The sequence below is a fragment of the Peromyscus maniculatus genome, chromosome 7 (genome assembly GCF_049852395.1).
Source record: "Peromyscus maniculatus bairdii isolate BWxNUB_F1_BW_parent chromosome 7, HU_Pman_BW_mat_3.1, whole genome shotgun sequence".
NCBI classification, from domain to species: Eukaryota; Metazoa; Chordata; class Mammalia; order Rodentia; family Cricetidae; genus Peromyscus; species Peromyscus maniculatus.
Window position 1 is genome coordinate 73,752,135 of NC_134858.1, and position 16,399 is coordinate 73,768,533.

General features: G+C 36.4%; 1 protein-coding gene across 1 annotated transcript in view; it reads right to left on the minus strand.

Moving 5' to 3' along the window:
• The window catches only part of Hcrtr2 (hypocretin receptor 2), a 99,471-nt gene that overhangs the window by 16,100 nt on the left and 66,972 nt on the right, over positions 1–16,399 (minus strand). The window contains exon 4 of the mRNA XM_006973736.4: positions 9,844–9,959. Coding sequence (XP_006973798.1) covers positions 9,844–9,959 — 116 coding nt within the window. The remainder of the gene's footprint in view (positions 1–9,843; positions 9,960–16,399) is intronic.

Consider the following 16,399-nt stretch of genomic DNA (forward strand, 5'->3'; position numbering starts at 1 on the left):
AGATTCCATATTATTTTACAGAGATAGATAGTTACATCTGTACTGGTTGTTGCACTTTTCACAATAAGGGAGGGAACAGGACCAGTCTAGATGTCCATCATCATCAACAACAAGATGAGTTGTGAAAATGTGACACATGTAGAGAATTGAAACTTACTCAGCTGTTAAGGAAAAGTTAACTATGAAATTTATGGGAACAGCGATGGTACTGGCAACTATTGTATTAAGTAAGGTAACTCAGTCTCAGAAAGACAAAAATCACATGTTCTTTCTCATCTGGGGCTCTTCACTTTTAATGTTTGTAGAATCTTGATGACTTATTCTGTCCCCTAATATAGGTCTGTTCAGATTTTCAAATTTTCATGGATCAATATTTGTAATTTTGGTATTTGTTTTGTGCTGTGGGATGTTAATGTATGTCCTGTGGGAGCCCTTCTTGGGTTCCTTGTGGCGTTACCCAGCAGGTTTGCATAGAGGATGATTAGGACCATGGGCCTGAGTGCAGGTGTCTGAGATGGTCTGCACTTGGCTGTACTGGGGGATGGTCTGTATGTCAAGTTGCTCTGATTGGTCAATAAATAAAACCTGATTGGTCGTGGCTAGGCAGGAAGTATAGGCGGGACTAACAGAGGAGAAATAAAAGAACAGGAAGGCAGAAGGAGACGCTGCCAGCCACTGCCAGGACAAGCAGCATGTGAAGATGCTGGTAAGCCACGAGCCACGTGGCAAGGTATAGATTTGTAGAAATGCATTACTTTAAGATATAAGAACAGTTAACAAGAAGCCTGCCACGGCCATACAGTTTGTAAGCAATATAAGTCTCTGTGTTACCAAGTGAGCTCCAGGAAAGGCGCAAAGCTACACAGAGAAACCCTGTCTCAAAAAAAACCAAAAAAAAAAAAAAAAAAAAAAAAAGTCTCTGTGTTTACTTGGTTGGGTCTGAGCGGCTGTGGGACTGGCGGGTGACAGAGATTTGTCCTGACTGTGGGCAAGGCAGGAAAACTCTAGCTACAGTTTTGTATATGTTTATTTTATCTATTGTGTTCCTTTATTTCTCCATTAGTATTTTATTATTATTTTTTATTGTTTTCTACTATAACATTTAAATTTTATTGTGTCTTTCACTAGGTACTTTTTTGAAAAAAGTGTTTTTCTAGTAGTTACAATAAACAGCTTAATTTAAACAATGATTAATACTAACTTATCAAATTTTAATACATATAAATGTATATCTTTTCCAACAACACTGCACACCCCCTTCATCTTTTCTATAAGTTATATTTATGAATTATAAGCTGAATTTTCAGTTTTATTGTTTTATACACTGTATTTCAGTCTGGTTATAAACAGAAGAATTATAAACAAAAATATCTTTATAGTAATTTTTTTAATATACCTTAGCAATTACATTCACTTGTTCTTTTTTGTTTCATTGTTGAGCTTGAGCATTGCCTTCCTGCTTCTCCTAGTCTTCTATGACTTTCTGTCCATTTTCTCATACTAGACTGATTATTATTACTCAGATATCACTGCATGAATTCTAATTTCTCTAAAAATGTTGGTGAATAAAAGGTAGACAGGACCATGGACACAATTATAAAACTGAAGGTCTTTCAGTCTTTGGAAAGTTAAAATCCCATATTACTTAATAGTATACTGTTGTTCACCTCTACTGTCTCACATAGTATGAGACACACAAGTGCTTAATAATGTCTGTGGAATTACAGAAGTTTACATCATAAATACAATCTATTATTACTTCTCAGAAGGCTCAGAACTGGACTGAATGCTGAAGTATGCACAAATAGCCAAGTAGGTTAAGCTTAAGAAGTCTCTGAACGACTGCCTAGATGCCTCCCAAACAGATCAAGCCAATCAACTGTCTCACCCATTCAGAGGGCCTGATCCAGTTGGGGGCCCCTCAGCCTTTGGTTCATAATTCATGTGTTTCCATTCGTTTGGCTATTTGTCCCTGTGCTTTATCCAACCTTGGTTTCAACAATTCTCGCTCATATAAACCCTCCTCTTTCTCGCTAATTAGACTCCAGGCGCTCCACCCGGGGGCTAGCCGTGGATCTCTGCATCCAGATTCCTCAGTCCTTGGATAAGGTTTCTGGCATAACTATTAGGGTATTTAGCCATCCCATCACCAGAGTAGGTCAGTCCCGGCTGTCTCTCAGCCATTGCCAGCAGTCTTTTGTATAGGTATCTTTGTGGATTTCTGTGGGCCTCTTTAGCACTTTGTTTCTTCCTTTTCTCGTGTGGTCTTCATTTACCATGGTCTCCTATTCCTTGTTCTCCCTCTCTGTTCTTGACCCAGGTAGGATCTCCAGCTCTCTTTCCCTCAACCCTCTCCCTTCATTGCTCCCACTCATGTCCAGGTTGTTTATGTAGATCTCAGCCATTTCTCCATCATTGGGCGATCCTCAAGTCTTTCTTGGGGTCCTGTTTTCCAGGTAGCCTCACTGGTGATGTGAGTAGCAGTCCAGTCATCCTTGTTCCACATCTAGTATCCTCCTATGAGTGAGTACATACCATATTTGTGGGCTCATTGCATGAATTAGCTGTTTGAAACCTGGGACTTATGCAGGGACGCTTGGCTCAATATGGGAGGAGGGGACTGGACCTGCCTGGACTGAGTCTATCAGGTCGATCTCAGTCCTCAGGGGAGGCCTTGCTCTGGAGGAGGTGGGAACGGGGGGGGGGGGGCGGGGGGGGCTGGGGGGAAAGGGAGGGGGGCAGGAAGGGGGAGAACAAGGGAATCTGTGGCTGTTATGTAGAACTGAATAGTGTTGTAAAATAAAATAAGATAATAATAATAATAATGATAAAGAAGTCTCTGAATGAGAGGATCTTGGGAAACCAATCTGCAATTTCATCACCAGTAAATTTTTTAAAATCATACTGTCACAGGAAAGGGGAGTGGAAGTTACTGATTTGAGCAAGACAATGATAACTAAAGTTCTCAACAAAGTCAGACAAGGGCACACAATTTGCTCACTAATAATTTTACATTTGCTAATTCAAAAGTACAAAACAGAATCCACGCATCTTCATAACTTTAAGCAAATAGGCTGGGCCCTTCACTTGATGGCTCTCTTGATGTGGCCCATGGCAAAGGCAATGCCTGCTGACTCTGTTTTGAGGCAGTAACAGTGAGAAGCCAAGCATCGCTCAAGCAGAGTTCTATTTAATTATCCATCTGGGGTCAATTTACTTTATTACAGCTGTAAAGTGGGCTCAGCTCAACTTGCCAATTTCCATTCCAATCTGCTTTTTAAATGTTTTAGTTTCACAGTTCAGGCATTTTACTGCAAATCTTTTAAATCATGTGGATTGTACTAAGTGGGACATTTCATCAAAAAAAATGTAGATCAGTTCTAAGCCTGTAATACAATTTGAATTTATTTTAAAGTTTTGGGAATATAAGCTTAAATAATAAATAAGCACATGGTTCAAGAGTCATTTACACATTAGAGCACATTTTTCAAGTTCCTTCTTTGTGCCAGGCAACAGGTAACAGTTGTAGACACAATGGTAACAAGACAAATTGTGTATTACTTTTAAGGAGTTTTAAAGGTACATTAATTTTAAACAAGTGAATATGGAAATATATGCAAAACTACATAATAGGAGATGATCTTGATATCTAATATGCTCCTCAGAACCTCTATCTATACTTAATAACATCTGTATAATTGTATTGTACATTAATACTTTTTCTTCTTTGAGAAATTGTCATGTTCTAATTTTTTCTAAAAACATTCCTCTGAATGGATGGACAATAGACTGCTATATGTCCTCACTTCTTTAAATTCTCAGTAATTTTTTCTATTGTGCTCATTTGGGCATGTGATGATTAGAAGGATACAAGGATTCAGGCTACTATGAACTGTCATCAATTAACAGCCTACAGAGATCATTACAAAGCTGCTCTAAAGTCCCATGAAGGAAGTTCATTTTTAGGGATATTACTCAGTCACAAGATTTGTTACTCAGTGGCAAAGATATCACTCAAAACATGGCCAGGCTGTGAGTTTGATCCTCTAGCATGAAAAAAAAAAATGAAGACAAAGGGCAGACGTCACAGACTAAACAATTCAACACATACTAATTTAGAAATGTAAACAGATTTAGTTGAAAGTCCAGCTAACAACACAGACTGTAGCGACATTTTATTTAATGATTTGGGTACTTATTTCAATGACTTAAGTCATGTGTATGAATTTGTGAGCTGTGCAACCCACTTTAGCCACGATGGAAGCTAGGCCAGAGATGTGACTCTGTGGCTAAGCACACTAATTGCTTCTCCCAGAGCACCCATGTGACAGCTGACAATTCTCCGTAATCCCTATCCCAGTAACTTCTTGGTCCACACAGGCACCATACACACATGATCCCTAGACATGCACATATGATTGAATAAAAGAAAAATTTTAAAGATGATGAAAGTCACAAGAGTCATTGACAAACTTTGTGTAACTACCAAGTAGCATGCCCAGAGGTCAAACTCAAGCATGCTAGACTGCATTTGTTTTCACATTTTCGTGTTATGATATTCCATATCATCTGCCCTCACCTCTTGAGAAGGCCCTGTGAACTTGTGCCTTTTGTCAGATACTACTTAAACATCTGACTCTGGAACCATCGAAAGATTTCAAGATGTAGGCTCATAACAAATTTCAAGAGGTAGTAGATATTTTTCCAGCCTTTCAGCCTTTCCTGAAATACCCAGAGTGTCATGTCCCAGAAAGCACCACTTGCATAGACTGGTGGAACAGCAGCTGAACTCAACATTGACATGAACTGGGAGTAAGACAGAGTTGTTGCTGAGAACAGCATGCATCATATGGTAGAGTAGCCTAGTAAAAGCTGATACAGTAACACATACAAAGAAGTGGGATGTTCCAATAACAAAGCATCCTAGAATGAGTGCCACTGGCTTTAAGTCTGAAAAATATAGTTGCTGGGAATTAAACAAATCACTTCTCATGTCTTACAGTAGTTTACCTTGTTCTCTTGCTTTGTTTTGATGAAAAGATTTGGAGAACAGAATATGACTTGACTTTGCTACTGGATATAAAAAGTCACAGAAGTTATAAATAAAATATGTAAATATAAATAAAATGTATTAATGTATAATATAATTTATGTAAAATATAGTATATAATATATGTAAAATAATACATGTGTAAAAATAATGAAAATTATTATTAAAAGAAAAACTTGTTGTAAAAAACAAAAGAAAAAGGAAAAGTTAGGAATTGTACAACATACAGGACTAGAAACTGTAAAAGCTGTTTGGTTTCAATTAGTGAACGTTGGTCTTGAAAAGGTATTTTGAATACCAAAGACTGAATAAAACACAAATGAAGACTCATCCTCAATGACCAAATAGGGCATTTTAGAAACGGAAAATAACTAATGCTAAGGATGTTTCAAAATGCTGAATGGAAATCTAGTATTTTACAAGCTTCTGTGTATATATGGAAGCTTATAAAATAGAACATTATGTACTAGCATGTATATATAGATATATTCATATAGGAGTTTAATGGTTTAATTGGAGTTACTCAGGAATAATTCTCCTCCCAGAGGCTGTAAGTTCCAAAATAAAAAGCCTCTCACCAAATGTTGAATTATTGGTTAAGGAAGTCCCTTCCAATACTCAAAGCAATGTGGGCTATTGCTATTGTTCATTTCCTACAGAATTTGATGGTAAGACACTGTTGCTGACAACACATGGAGAAATATAGTGCTGACAGGGAGCTTCCTTCCTGTTAACTAATTTTCACAGTATCAGAAGGTGTTATGCAGGTACTGGGGTTGAAAGTCATCAGCAGCCTTACTCAGCTATAACCCTTTGAGCTACAACAAAGACAAGTGTTGTAAGATATACTCATGGATGAAATAATGGCATAAATGTTATGTAAAGAACCAACCAGTTTCTGGTTAGAATTCAGGAGGAAATTTTTGCAAAATAATAATAATAATTGATCCATCCCTGGAGTTTGTGAGCTTCCCTGTCCTCGATTTTTGGCAAGGTATTTCTATAAGAGGAAACTTATGGAATATGGCCTTAAGTAAAATATTCCTGTCTCTACGCCCACAGATTGGTGTAGGTCTTCCACCTCTTCAGAGAAGTTTCTTTGTTGCTCTGGGTGGCAGTTAATTCCGAAGGTTTCAACTAACTAAAGAGCCGAATGAGTGTGTGTAGAGTACTCAGTCACAAATGGTACATAGCTGTCACATCCTCCACCCTCCCAATTCAGAGACCAGTGCAAGAGGAACTGGAATGGAGAGATTTGTAAGAGCCAGAGGTTGTGAAAAACAGGGGCCAAATAGCAACTTCTGAAAAAGGACAAGACCACTATACCCATGAACTAACAGTAGCTATGATTGCCTGTATAAGACATGTTCAAGATCAAGCAGATCTATTGGGGGCCTATGGAGAGCCTGCTCCAAGGCCACCTCCAGGGTAATGCAAGAAAATCCATAAAGGTGGCAAGAGCTAGACCTTTTTTTTTTTTTTTTTTTTTTTTAAATCTGAGGGTATTTAGAAATAAGTTTCTATCTATCTGACTGGTAAAGTAAGAAAACATACATGCTTTCTGATGTTAACTTTCTCTTTTACTTCATCTTAAGAAATGGTCTCTGACTCTTTTTGTCTCTATTCAGTTATAAATTTCCATATAGCTATGGCGGTATTTTATTTGTACTGAAATGTGATTTTAATTGTATGTTAATAATAAAGTCCCCTGGGGGTCAGAGCTATTAGAGCCATAGAAAGAGCGTGGCGGTGGTGGTGGTGGTGGTGGTGGTGGTGGTGGTGGTGGTGGTGGTGCACGCCTTTAATCCCAGCACTTGGTAGGCAGAGCTAGGTAGATCTCTGTGTGTTCAAGGATACAGCCAACATTGGAGACACACGCCTTTAATCTGAATACCATAGAAGACCTGGAGGGCTGTACATACAGGCAGTGCCGAGGCAGTCATGTGTTTGGGTTTACAACCAATGAGAAGGCTGAACAGAAAGTCTATATAAAGACGAACAGACAGGAAGTAGCTCCTTTTTCGGAGAGGTCTCTTGGCTTAAGAGGCTAGCTGCAGCAGGCGGTAAGGCTCTTAGCTCTGATCTCTTGGCTTTCTTCTTTGCATTGGTTCTGTGTTTCTTATTTAATAAGATGGTTGGTTACATCTACATATAGCCATAGTTAAACATCTTATTCATATAGCTCTTTCATATAGCATTTTACACAGTTCCTAGGCATAGCTCCTCTACATAGCAGCATTTCTTTCATATAGCTCTCTGTTGTTTATTTATATTTTATTCATTCATCCATTTATTTCTTCATATTTTTTTATTTTTTAATGTTTTTTCTTTGTCCATCATTCAGCATATATATGTATATATACATATATGTACATATATGTATATATTTCATACATATTTTGCAGCAGTTCTCATATAGCTCTCTATAGCCATCTCTCTCCTTATTGTCACTGCTGATCCACCTCAGCCAAAATCTGGACAATTAAAAGTTATAGTTTTAGGGCCCTACCCATTCTCAAAACATAAGATAAGTCATGTAGTTTCTCTTAGGCTAGTAATGTCATTGACTCATGCACATAGCTCTAAGTTGGTGAGGGGTCCCAGACATTAAACAATTGGCTGAACCTTGAGCAGTCAGAGTATGTGCAGAAGGGAGCTGTTACAGGGACTATGTCTTGATGAAAACAGCCTGGCTTTGATTTAGCAATAAACAACATCTGGGAATCAGTCTTTAGATACATATTCTTTAGGGACAGCTTAGTCTGTTTTGGACTAGTTCTAAGATCTTTGCGAAATGTGTCCTCTGATCCCCAGGTAAGCTTTATTGGGGTACACAATATGTCACCACAGAGAATATTGTTACTTTCCTGTATCAGTAAAGAAGAATATTCTGGTAATATTTCTGTTCATCAGAATTATATAGCTTAAACAGAAATCCACAGCTAAATGTGTGCCCAGAGATGTAAAACATCTTACCAAAAGGCTGTGGGAGGCACCCCACAGCTGTTCTTATTAGGGAGGCAAGGCAGTGGCACCTGAGAAAGTTACAGGCAGAAAACAACCAGTTTCCACAGCCAGTGACCCCACAGCATTGCCATTGGGGCTCCCATCAGGGAGTTTATATGTCTGATGGGTGGATTTGTCCAACATTAGTTGTCATCTGATGTATATTCCCATGGCCCTTGGAACCAATCAATACTCCATTATGCAGGTAGGTGAGGCTCAGAATCTCCTACTCCTATTTGAGAGGCTAGAAAGTTGATGGGTGATGGGTAGTATTGGAGGTTGGGAGAAATAAGTTTTCTTTAAGCCTGTGGCTCCTTAGGTAGGTCAACCATACTTCATTGGATGTCTTCAAGTTTGTGAATAAATGAGAAGCAAAAATTTGACTCAGTGAATTATAAAAATAAAAAGAGGATATGACCTTGCAAGGGAAGGAGTGTTGATCTGGGAGGAATTAAGGAGAGGAGTGGTGAGTAAACATGATTAAAATACATTGCATAAATATATGATATTCACAAATAATAGAAATGCTACTTATAAACAAAACAAATGGAATTGTCCTTAATGAATTAAGATGATCTCAGTAAGTTCTTTCTCAATAAAATATGTTAGAGAAAAGAGACCAACAACCTGTTAGTTCTCAAGCTTAATAAACTCAGTATACTGGCCATAGTTATAGAGAAGGGAAGAATATATCTTTATCATGTCATAAAACTTACTAACCATATCCACTTTGCCTATTTACAATTCTCCACACACTTGTTGATTTCTTTCAAGTCATCAAGATACAACTTAAATGTTACCAGCCTAGGCTTAGAGACCTCCCACTTCACCAAGCTCTGGTATCGTGTGCTTGTATTAAAAGGGCTGTTTCCACTATGTACCTGACTAGATCCCCTTTAAAGACTGAATTTACTTGTGGCTTAGTTTAAGGCTGGTATGCAAAAGATATTAGCACATGACAAATGAATCACTAAGAGAATGAATGAAATCTCATGAATGGTTCAAATTTCTAGTAAATCAGAGTAACCCTAATTCAGAATTAAAACGTCTTAAAAAAAAACTTAATTATACTGGGTAAAGAAGGGGAAAGGTGATGGGGGAGCAGAGGAAAGAACCCTAAGTCATCCTATTCTTTAAATCTACTCTAAATGAGATCATTGAAATTGAAGATATAACCCATACGTTAAATGTATTACAAAAATTTCATTTAAAGTACAACCATTTATATTTACACTTTTCAGGAACTGAAATTAATTTTTGTTACTTATAATGAGAAGTAAAATTAATAATTTTACTCCCAGGGGCTGAGGGATGGCTCAACAGTTAAAAACACTGTCTGCTCTTCTGGAGGACTCAAGTTTGAATCTCAGAATCTACATGGTGGCTCTTAATCATCTGTAATTCATTCCAGGGCATTCGGTGCCCTCTTCTGGTCTCTGAGAGCACTGTGTGCCTATAGTGTGCTGATACACATGCAGGCAAAACACTGCAAAAATAAAATAACAATAACTAAATCCTTTTAAAAATTTAAAATTGTTATTCCAAGATTAATGAAAAATAACCCAGTTAATTATTGAGGTTGGAATTTTATCAGAAGTGTAGCTTTCTTAAGGCAAAATTTAAGACATTTGCTAAATATCAGTAAAACAGTATTTTCACATCCAGAGTCTCATTACTTTAGAACAAACAATCCCGTGTTGTATATGTTACATGAGTTCAACGAATTTTAAATTTGTTTTTATGTACATTCTAAAGAAGACACAGACAAATTATTTGATATCACGTACCTGTCGGCACCAGAGTTTACGAAATATTTGCAGATAAGCCAACACCATAAGACACAGAGGTGCCATGTACGTCACCAGAAAGAAACAGATGTGGTACATCTTTGGGTAGACGTCACCTGAGATGAGAGACAAACAGTAAAATCTCACATTAAAATGATGGACTTAAAAAAGGGATCACTTCAGCTTTTCCCTTTAAAGAATAAATACACTTTCTTGAGAGCTTCATCTTTATATTATATACACACAGGGGAAAATAATTCCCAATATTTCATTTAATATACTCAGAGAAATAACAATTAGTCATTTCTAAATTGGGTGTGATCACAATCTAACCATGATCAAGAAATTTATATATCAAATGGCTCTTTATTTGGCATGCCTGCATTTGGCTAATTGAAATAAACTATCTGAATGGTCTTATACGTTCATTTACTAAAAGAGGCCTGGTAAAAAATATTTTTTTTTAAATTAAAAAAAATAATGACTAAATCCTTGTTTAAAGTGGAGCTAAATGTAAATACAGTTAATGATTCTCATTAGAATATAAGTGGCAATATTTGAAAGGCTTAGAAGGATTAGGAGGCATGGCTTTGCTGGAGGAAATGTGTCACTGTGGGTGGGCTTTGAAGTTTAAAAAGCCCATGCCAGGCCCAGGCTCTCTCTGTACCTATGAATCAGGATTTAGCTCTCAGCTACCACTCCATACTACATATGCCTGCATGTGGCCATACTCCTCACCGTGATGATAATGGACTAAACCTCTAAACTGCAGGCCAGCCCCCAAGTGAAATGTTTCCTTTCACAAAAGTTGCCTTGGTCATGGTGTCTCTTCACAGCAATAGAACAGTGATTACGCCAGCTGTGGAATTATCACCTCTATATTTAATTAAGAAATGATATAAAGAATGAAGCCTTGAATATTTGATTAAATTCATCATAAGAGCAATTTGTATTTAGGATGCATCATAAGTACATTAATGACCATAATAATGGTCATTTACTCAGCAATCTTGCACTTAGTTATATTACTGGTTATATTTTAAACATATCCATAATTTTAATGGCCTCTGCCATCTTAAATTCATAACTTCTTATCTGGGATTGATTGAGTTTGAGTCTAATATTTTTTTGTACTTTTCGCTCTGAAATTATCTTATTTCTCATTTTTTGTATTGTATTCTGTAGAAAGAACAGCATGGTACATAGGCTGCTGGGAGGTGTAAGAGACCAATTTGAAGTGTCATTTTTAGACCATTCCTGGGTCAGGAGACACTTATCTGCCCCATTCATTTCTAACTTCCTTTCAAGTTTATCTTGTAAAACAGGCCATTGAATAAAGAGTGATAGAATTCAAGTACTGGAGTAATAACAGATATCATTTCCATTTGAAGTACAGCAGCTTGAACAGCATTTGCTGGGTTGATTTCAAAGTAATAATTCTCTGGGACCTGAATGGCTTTGAACTATTATTTGTTTTAAAGAAAATACATGCCACATGTACTTCACACACACACACACACACACACACACACACACACACACACACACACACACACCTTTGAAACTTATGCATACTGAATCTCTAATAGCTGCATGGAACTAAATTGAACAGGTGGAGGAAAGTAAATTTAATTGGTAACATTTTTCCCACTATAGTAGCAGATACCATTACTGCCATAGCAATTTGATATTTTGAACAGATGGAAAGAAGGTGAGTTCTGGTGATTTTGAATAAATATAAAAATTAATAACTAGCTGGTAAGTATATATTATGATGATTACTTGTGCAGAAAAGTTGATGAAGCAAAATTCTACTACAGGCTAGCAATAGTGTATTACTGGAGAGGTTATAATAGTAATAGTCTTAAAATCTGCTTTCATTTTTAAATTTAGAACTAATTGAAAACTTGATCTACTGAAAATTTAAGTTGCATGTATTGAAAAATATCAATGAATCCTTCATTTGATAATTATCATTTTCTTCAATATATATTTATGAAACATAATCTAGAATACAGCTATATAAAATTTGTTTTGCTTAAACACTGCCTGAATTAGTAAGCAGCATTTTGAAGTCTGATGACTATACATCTGTGTCTCAGACTGCAGATGTAGCTCAGTCAGTAGAATACTTGCCTATCATGATTTGAGTTTGATCCCTAGCATCGCCCAAAGCCATGTGTGGTGGTGCCCATCTATAATCTCAGAGTTAGGGGTAGAGGCAGGAGGATCAGAAGTTTGAGATCATCTTTGGTTGTCTGGCAAGTGTAGTGCTAGATGGGATAATATGAGAGCTTGTCTCAACAGCAGTAGCAGCAGCAGCAACAACAACAAAAATCAGTGTCTTTATTCAAGTGATGGAAGGCAGTATCTAAATAAATTCTTCTCTGTACGAATCTATAGGTTCATATGTTCTCTCTCTCTGTCTCTCTGTCTCTCTGTCTCTGTCTCTCTGTCTCTCTGTCTCTCTCTCTGTCTCTCTCTCTCTCCCTCCCTCCCTCCCACATATTGCTACCACAAATCAATGAATCAGACACAAATATGGATATTTAGAGTGTCTTTAAAATCAGGGAATAAAGAATACTACTCTTCAGAAGAGTTAAGGTGCATTATTTACCTAATTACCCAAAATTTACAACATTCTCCCTATGCTATACTTGTCAGAGACAAGTAGGCTAAATATAATTTGCCAATATTCAATTTGACAATTTTTAAACCTTATGGGTTTTTAAAATTTATCTGAATATTTATTGCTTTATTATCATCCCTCTAATGAATATATTGTAACTGTTTCTTGATACACATATATACATATTTAAGTACTTTCTAACTCTCATAGTGAGACAAAAACCATAATTACTCTGACTATAAGGAAGGTTCACTCTATTTTTTTTTTTTTGGTCAGGCCAACAAAGTCCAATTTGTTAGCTCCAGGAGGAGAGGTATTTTTCAATTTAAAGTCATTGCTGGTGGCGGTGGTCACCTCTGTGATCCTAGTTTTCAGGAGGCCTGGGCAGTAGTAATTTATGTGTTGAACTATGGGTCCAAGGACAGTCTGGGCTTTAGAGTGAGTTCTAGGAAAGCCTGGGCTACAAAATGAGTTCCAAGACTGTCTTGGGCTACATAATAAGACCCTCTCTCAGATAAAATTCCAGTATCTAGAACAATATTTGGTCAATAGTTCGTACTCATAAAACATTTGATAAAGTGATATGAGGTGGTTACTTCTTAGACTGAGTGTTCAAAATGCATATCTTTCCTTTAAATAAACTTTATTTTGAGGAACTAAGTTTTCATTTACTAACCAAGAAAGTATGAAAATAATGCTGGAAATTATACAATTTTATAAATATGGAGGAGTGTGACTGAAGCGAATAATAAACATGGTGAATGGTGACGTTCAAGAGCAATGGCATTGGTAGTACAGACCCACATTGAATATTAAAAATAACATCTCAGACACATACCTTGGTTTTTTCTTTGTTGGAGTTATCTGTCTTTTTGTTTTCAACAACCATGCATATGACGATTATGATCATTTTAGAAATAATGGGTCCCCGCATGGCCATTAAGGAATTCCTAGTCATCTTGCACCATGTGTGAAGGGCACTTATTTGAGTGACTTCTCAAAGTGATTTGATAGAGGCCAATGGGAGTTCTTCCTATATGGTACCATTTGATAATTAAAGCACAACTGGGTGTTTTTTTTTTTTTTCTAACTGCTTTTATTGAATTTAGGAGACAGATTAAAAAATAAGAATCCAAGATCATAAATTAATCTCAAATAGAAGATACTGTATTCTATAGTCAATATTGATATATTTAAATATTTAAATTGGGATATTAGGGATAGCCACCATATAGAGAAGTAGCGTTATAAAGTGTTTCCCATGGTGTGTGATGTTTTGAGTTATGGTGGTTGTCCTGTTTTTTTTTTTTTTTTTTTTTTTTTTTTTCTGTTTTCCACAACTTAATGTAAGCTAGAGTGATCTGGAAGAGGCAATCTCAATTGTGAAAATATCTCTACTGTAATTGGCCTGTAGGTTAGTCTGTGCAGGATTTTTTTAATGATTGATGTGGGAGGGTCCAGCCCACTGTGGTCAATGTCATTCCTAGGTAGATTTCCCTGGGTTGTGTAAGAAAGCAGGCTGGACAAGCCATTTGGAGCAAGCTATTCAGCAGCATTCATTCATGGCTTGTGCTTCAGTTCCTGATTTCAGGTTCCTGCCTTAAGTTCTTGCTCTGACCTCCCTTCATGGTTGACTATAAGCTATAAGACACAATAAGCTTTTCCTCCCAAGTTGGCCTTGTCAGTGTGTTTATCACAGCAACAGAAAGCAAACTAAGAGAGTTATAATGCCTCTGCAGACCTTTAATCTTCCAGTTTGGGCATGGAATTTTAAATAGTCTCCATGAACAGAGGGTATTCTATGTAAGAATCTTAATATTAATTATATAAGATTTGTAAGGAGTTAAATGATAAGAAATTATTTTAAATTCTTTATATTTTCCTTACAAGCAGTAAACTATCAATAACTTATAGCTGAATAACTGAAGAACAAATAAATAGTTCTTATTGTTTGATTATTCTATAGATGATCATTTTAATTGAATATCAATTAATTTTAGCCCTTAGAAGCATTTTAAGTAACTGTGGACTATTATCAAGTCACTTTCAAGTAGTTTTATCAATGACTTTTGAATATCTATATAAAAGCTAGATAATAAAATAGTGGAAATAGATATAAATTTTATGTTTACATTTACTGATACAAGATGTTATAAAAACACAACATGGTACTTAATTACATTTATTGATAGGTTGATAGGATTCTGTAGTTTGGTAATCTTTTCATTAATGGAGTTAATGATGCTTGATTGTGTGTTGTGTAGAGCAATCATTTATATTATACTCCATGAACATATAAATGAAACTCATTTCGAAAACACCTTAGAAATTTTTTTCTGGTATTTACTAAATACTAAGTATTTTCTCTGATAACCCTCTCCATAACGTCAAAGGATTCCCACATTTCAGTAGGACTCTTGCGATTGACATGCAGTCTGCTTTATAATCTTGAACAGATAGTGTAATCTCTGTAGGGCTCAATTTAGTCATAAATTAAGAAGGGTCAGGCTATGGGTTACGGGATGCTTTCCAGCTAAAATTTACTATAAAGAAATCATGTAAGAAGCTTCAACTCTACGCTAAAGTCATTTCTTCAGGTTGCCTATACTCCAGGAGCTATGCCTTCCTTAAGATGAGGGCTCAGTAAGTGGGTTACTGTACTTCCTGCAACACATCTTTTCCTTTCCTGGGATATCCCTTCCCTGCTCCTAGTTGGCAGAATTCAGATTCATCTTTAATACTTTGCTGAAATATTAGCATCTCCTTTGTAGACATTTGTCCAAATGGCCAGGACTGAAGCTGTTCTCTCCTTTACGTCCCTAGTACTCAGTACACAAGTCCATTAATCACACTGTGGTTTGTCTCTCAGCCTTACTGGAGAATGTGCTCTCTTAGGCACAAGGCCAGCATACTCTAGATGTTTTTTTAGTACATTAAATAAATGGGACATAGGATACTTAAGGAAAATATTTAGGAACTTTCCATTCAGTTTATTTTTGGATGTATTATTAAATTTATAAAAATATAAAAGATAAACAAAAATCAAAAGCATTATAACATTAGAAAAGAAGAGTAAAACTCATTGAAAAGACATTTAATATCTTGAGTAACAGGAAATTCAAATTGTAAAATTTTACTTATTACAGTTCTGTTTTGATTTGCTTTGATTTGTTTTGATTTTTTTCTAAGACTGAGCATCACTGTGCAGCCCAGTCTGGCTTAGGATTCAGGATCCATCTACCTGAGCCTTCCAGGTCATCTGATTCATTTTTCCAGTCAGTGTGACTGCATGTCTATTTAACAATCATTCTTTCCTGATGTGTAAATTCTGTAAAAATGAGCAATTTCAGTGCAATTAACTAGAAGAGGCCAGTTTGTTCATTTAGTGTAGCCAGTGCATGTCATCTTGAAACATACGGTGAATTTTTATTATTCTTTTTTCTGTCCATATATGTGTCTTTGCCATAAATGGATAGCCATGTTCCCACGGTTAGGGGTTTTGAGGCAAAGAATCACAAGGCCTCCAAAATTCTGTTTGTTTATATATCACTATCATGGGTGCTAGGTGTGTACAGATGTACACCATACAGAGGGCCTCTAACTGATATAATTCCTCACTCAGTGATTGAGTGTCTCTGTGAGAAGGTAATGCTCTCAGAACACTGTTCTAAACTGAAGACAAACAAACAAATGAACACAAACCTAGTTTCATCTGAGGCAATTGAGGAACTGGGAACTTCAGACACCATAACATTGAACCAGCTTAGAAATATCTTTTTATTTTAAACAAGGAAATAAAAATTTATTAGTGTTTTCTTAACATTTTAAGCAAAGATTTCCTTATGGTATTTTTTATGCATACCTAGTTTCGGGTGAACATCTCTTACCGCCCCACTTTTCCCTAGCCTTGTTTTCTTGCCTATTCCC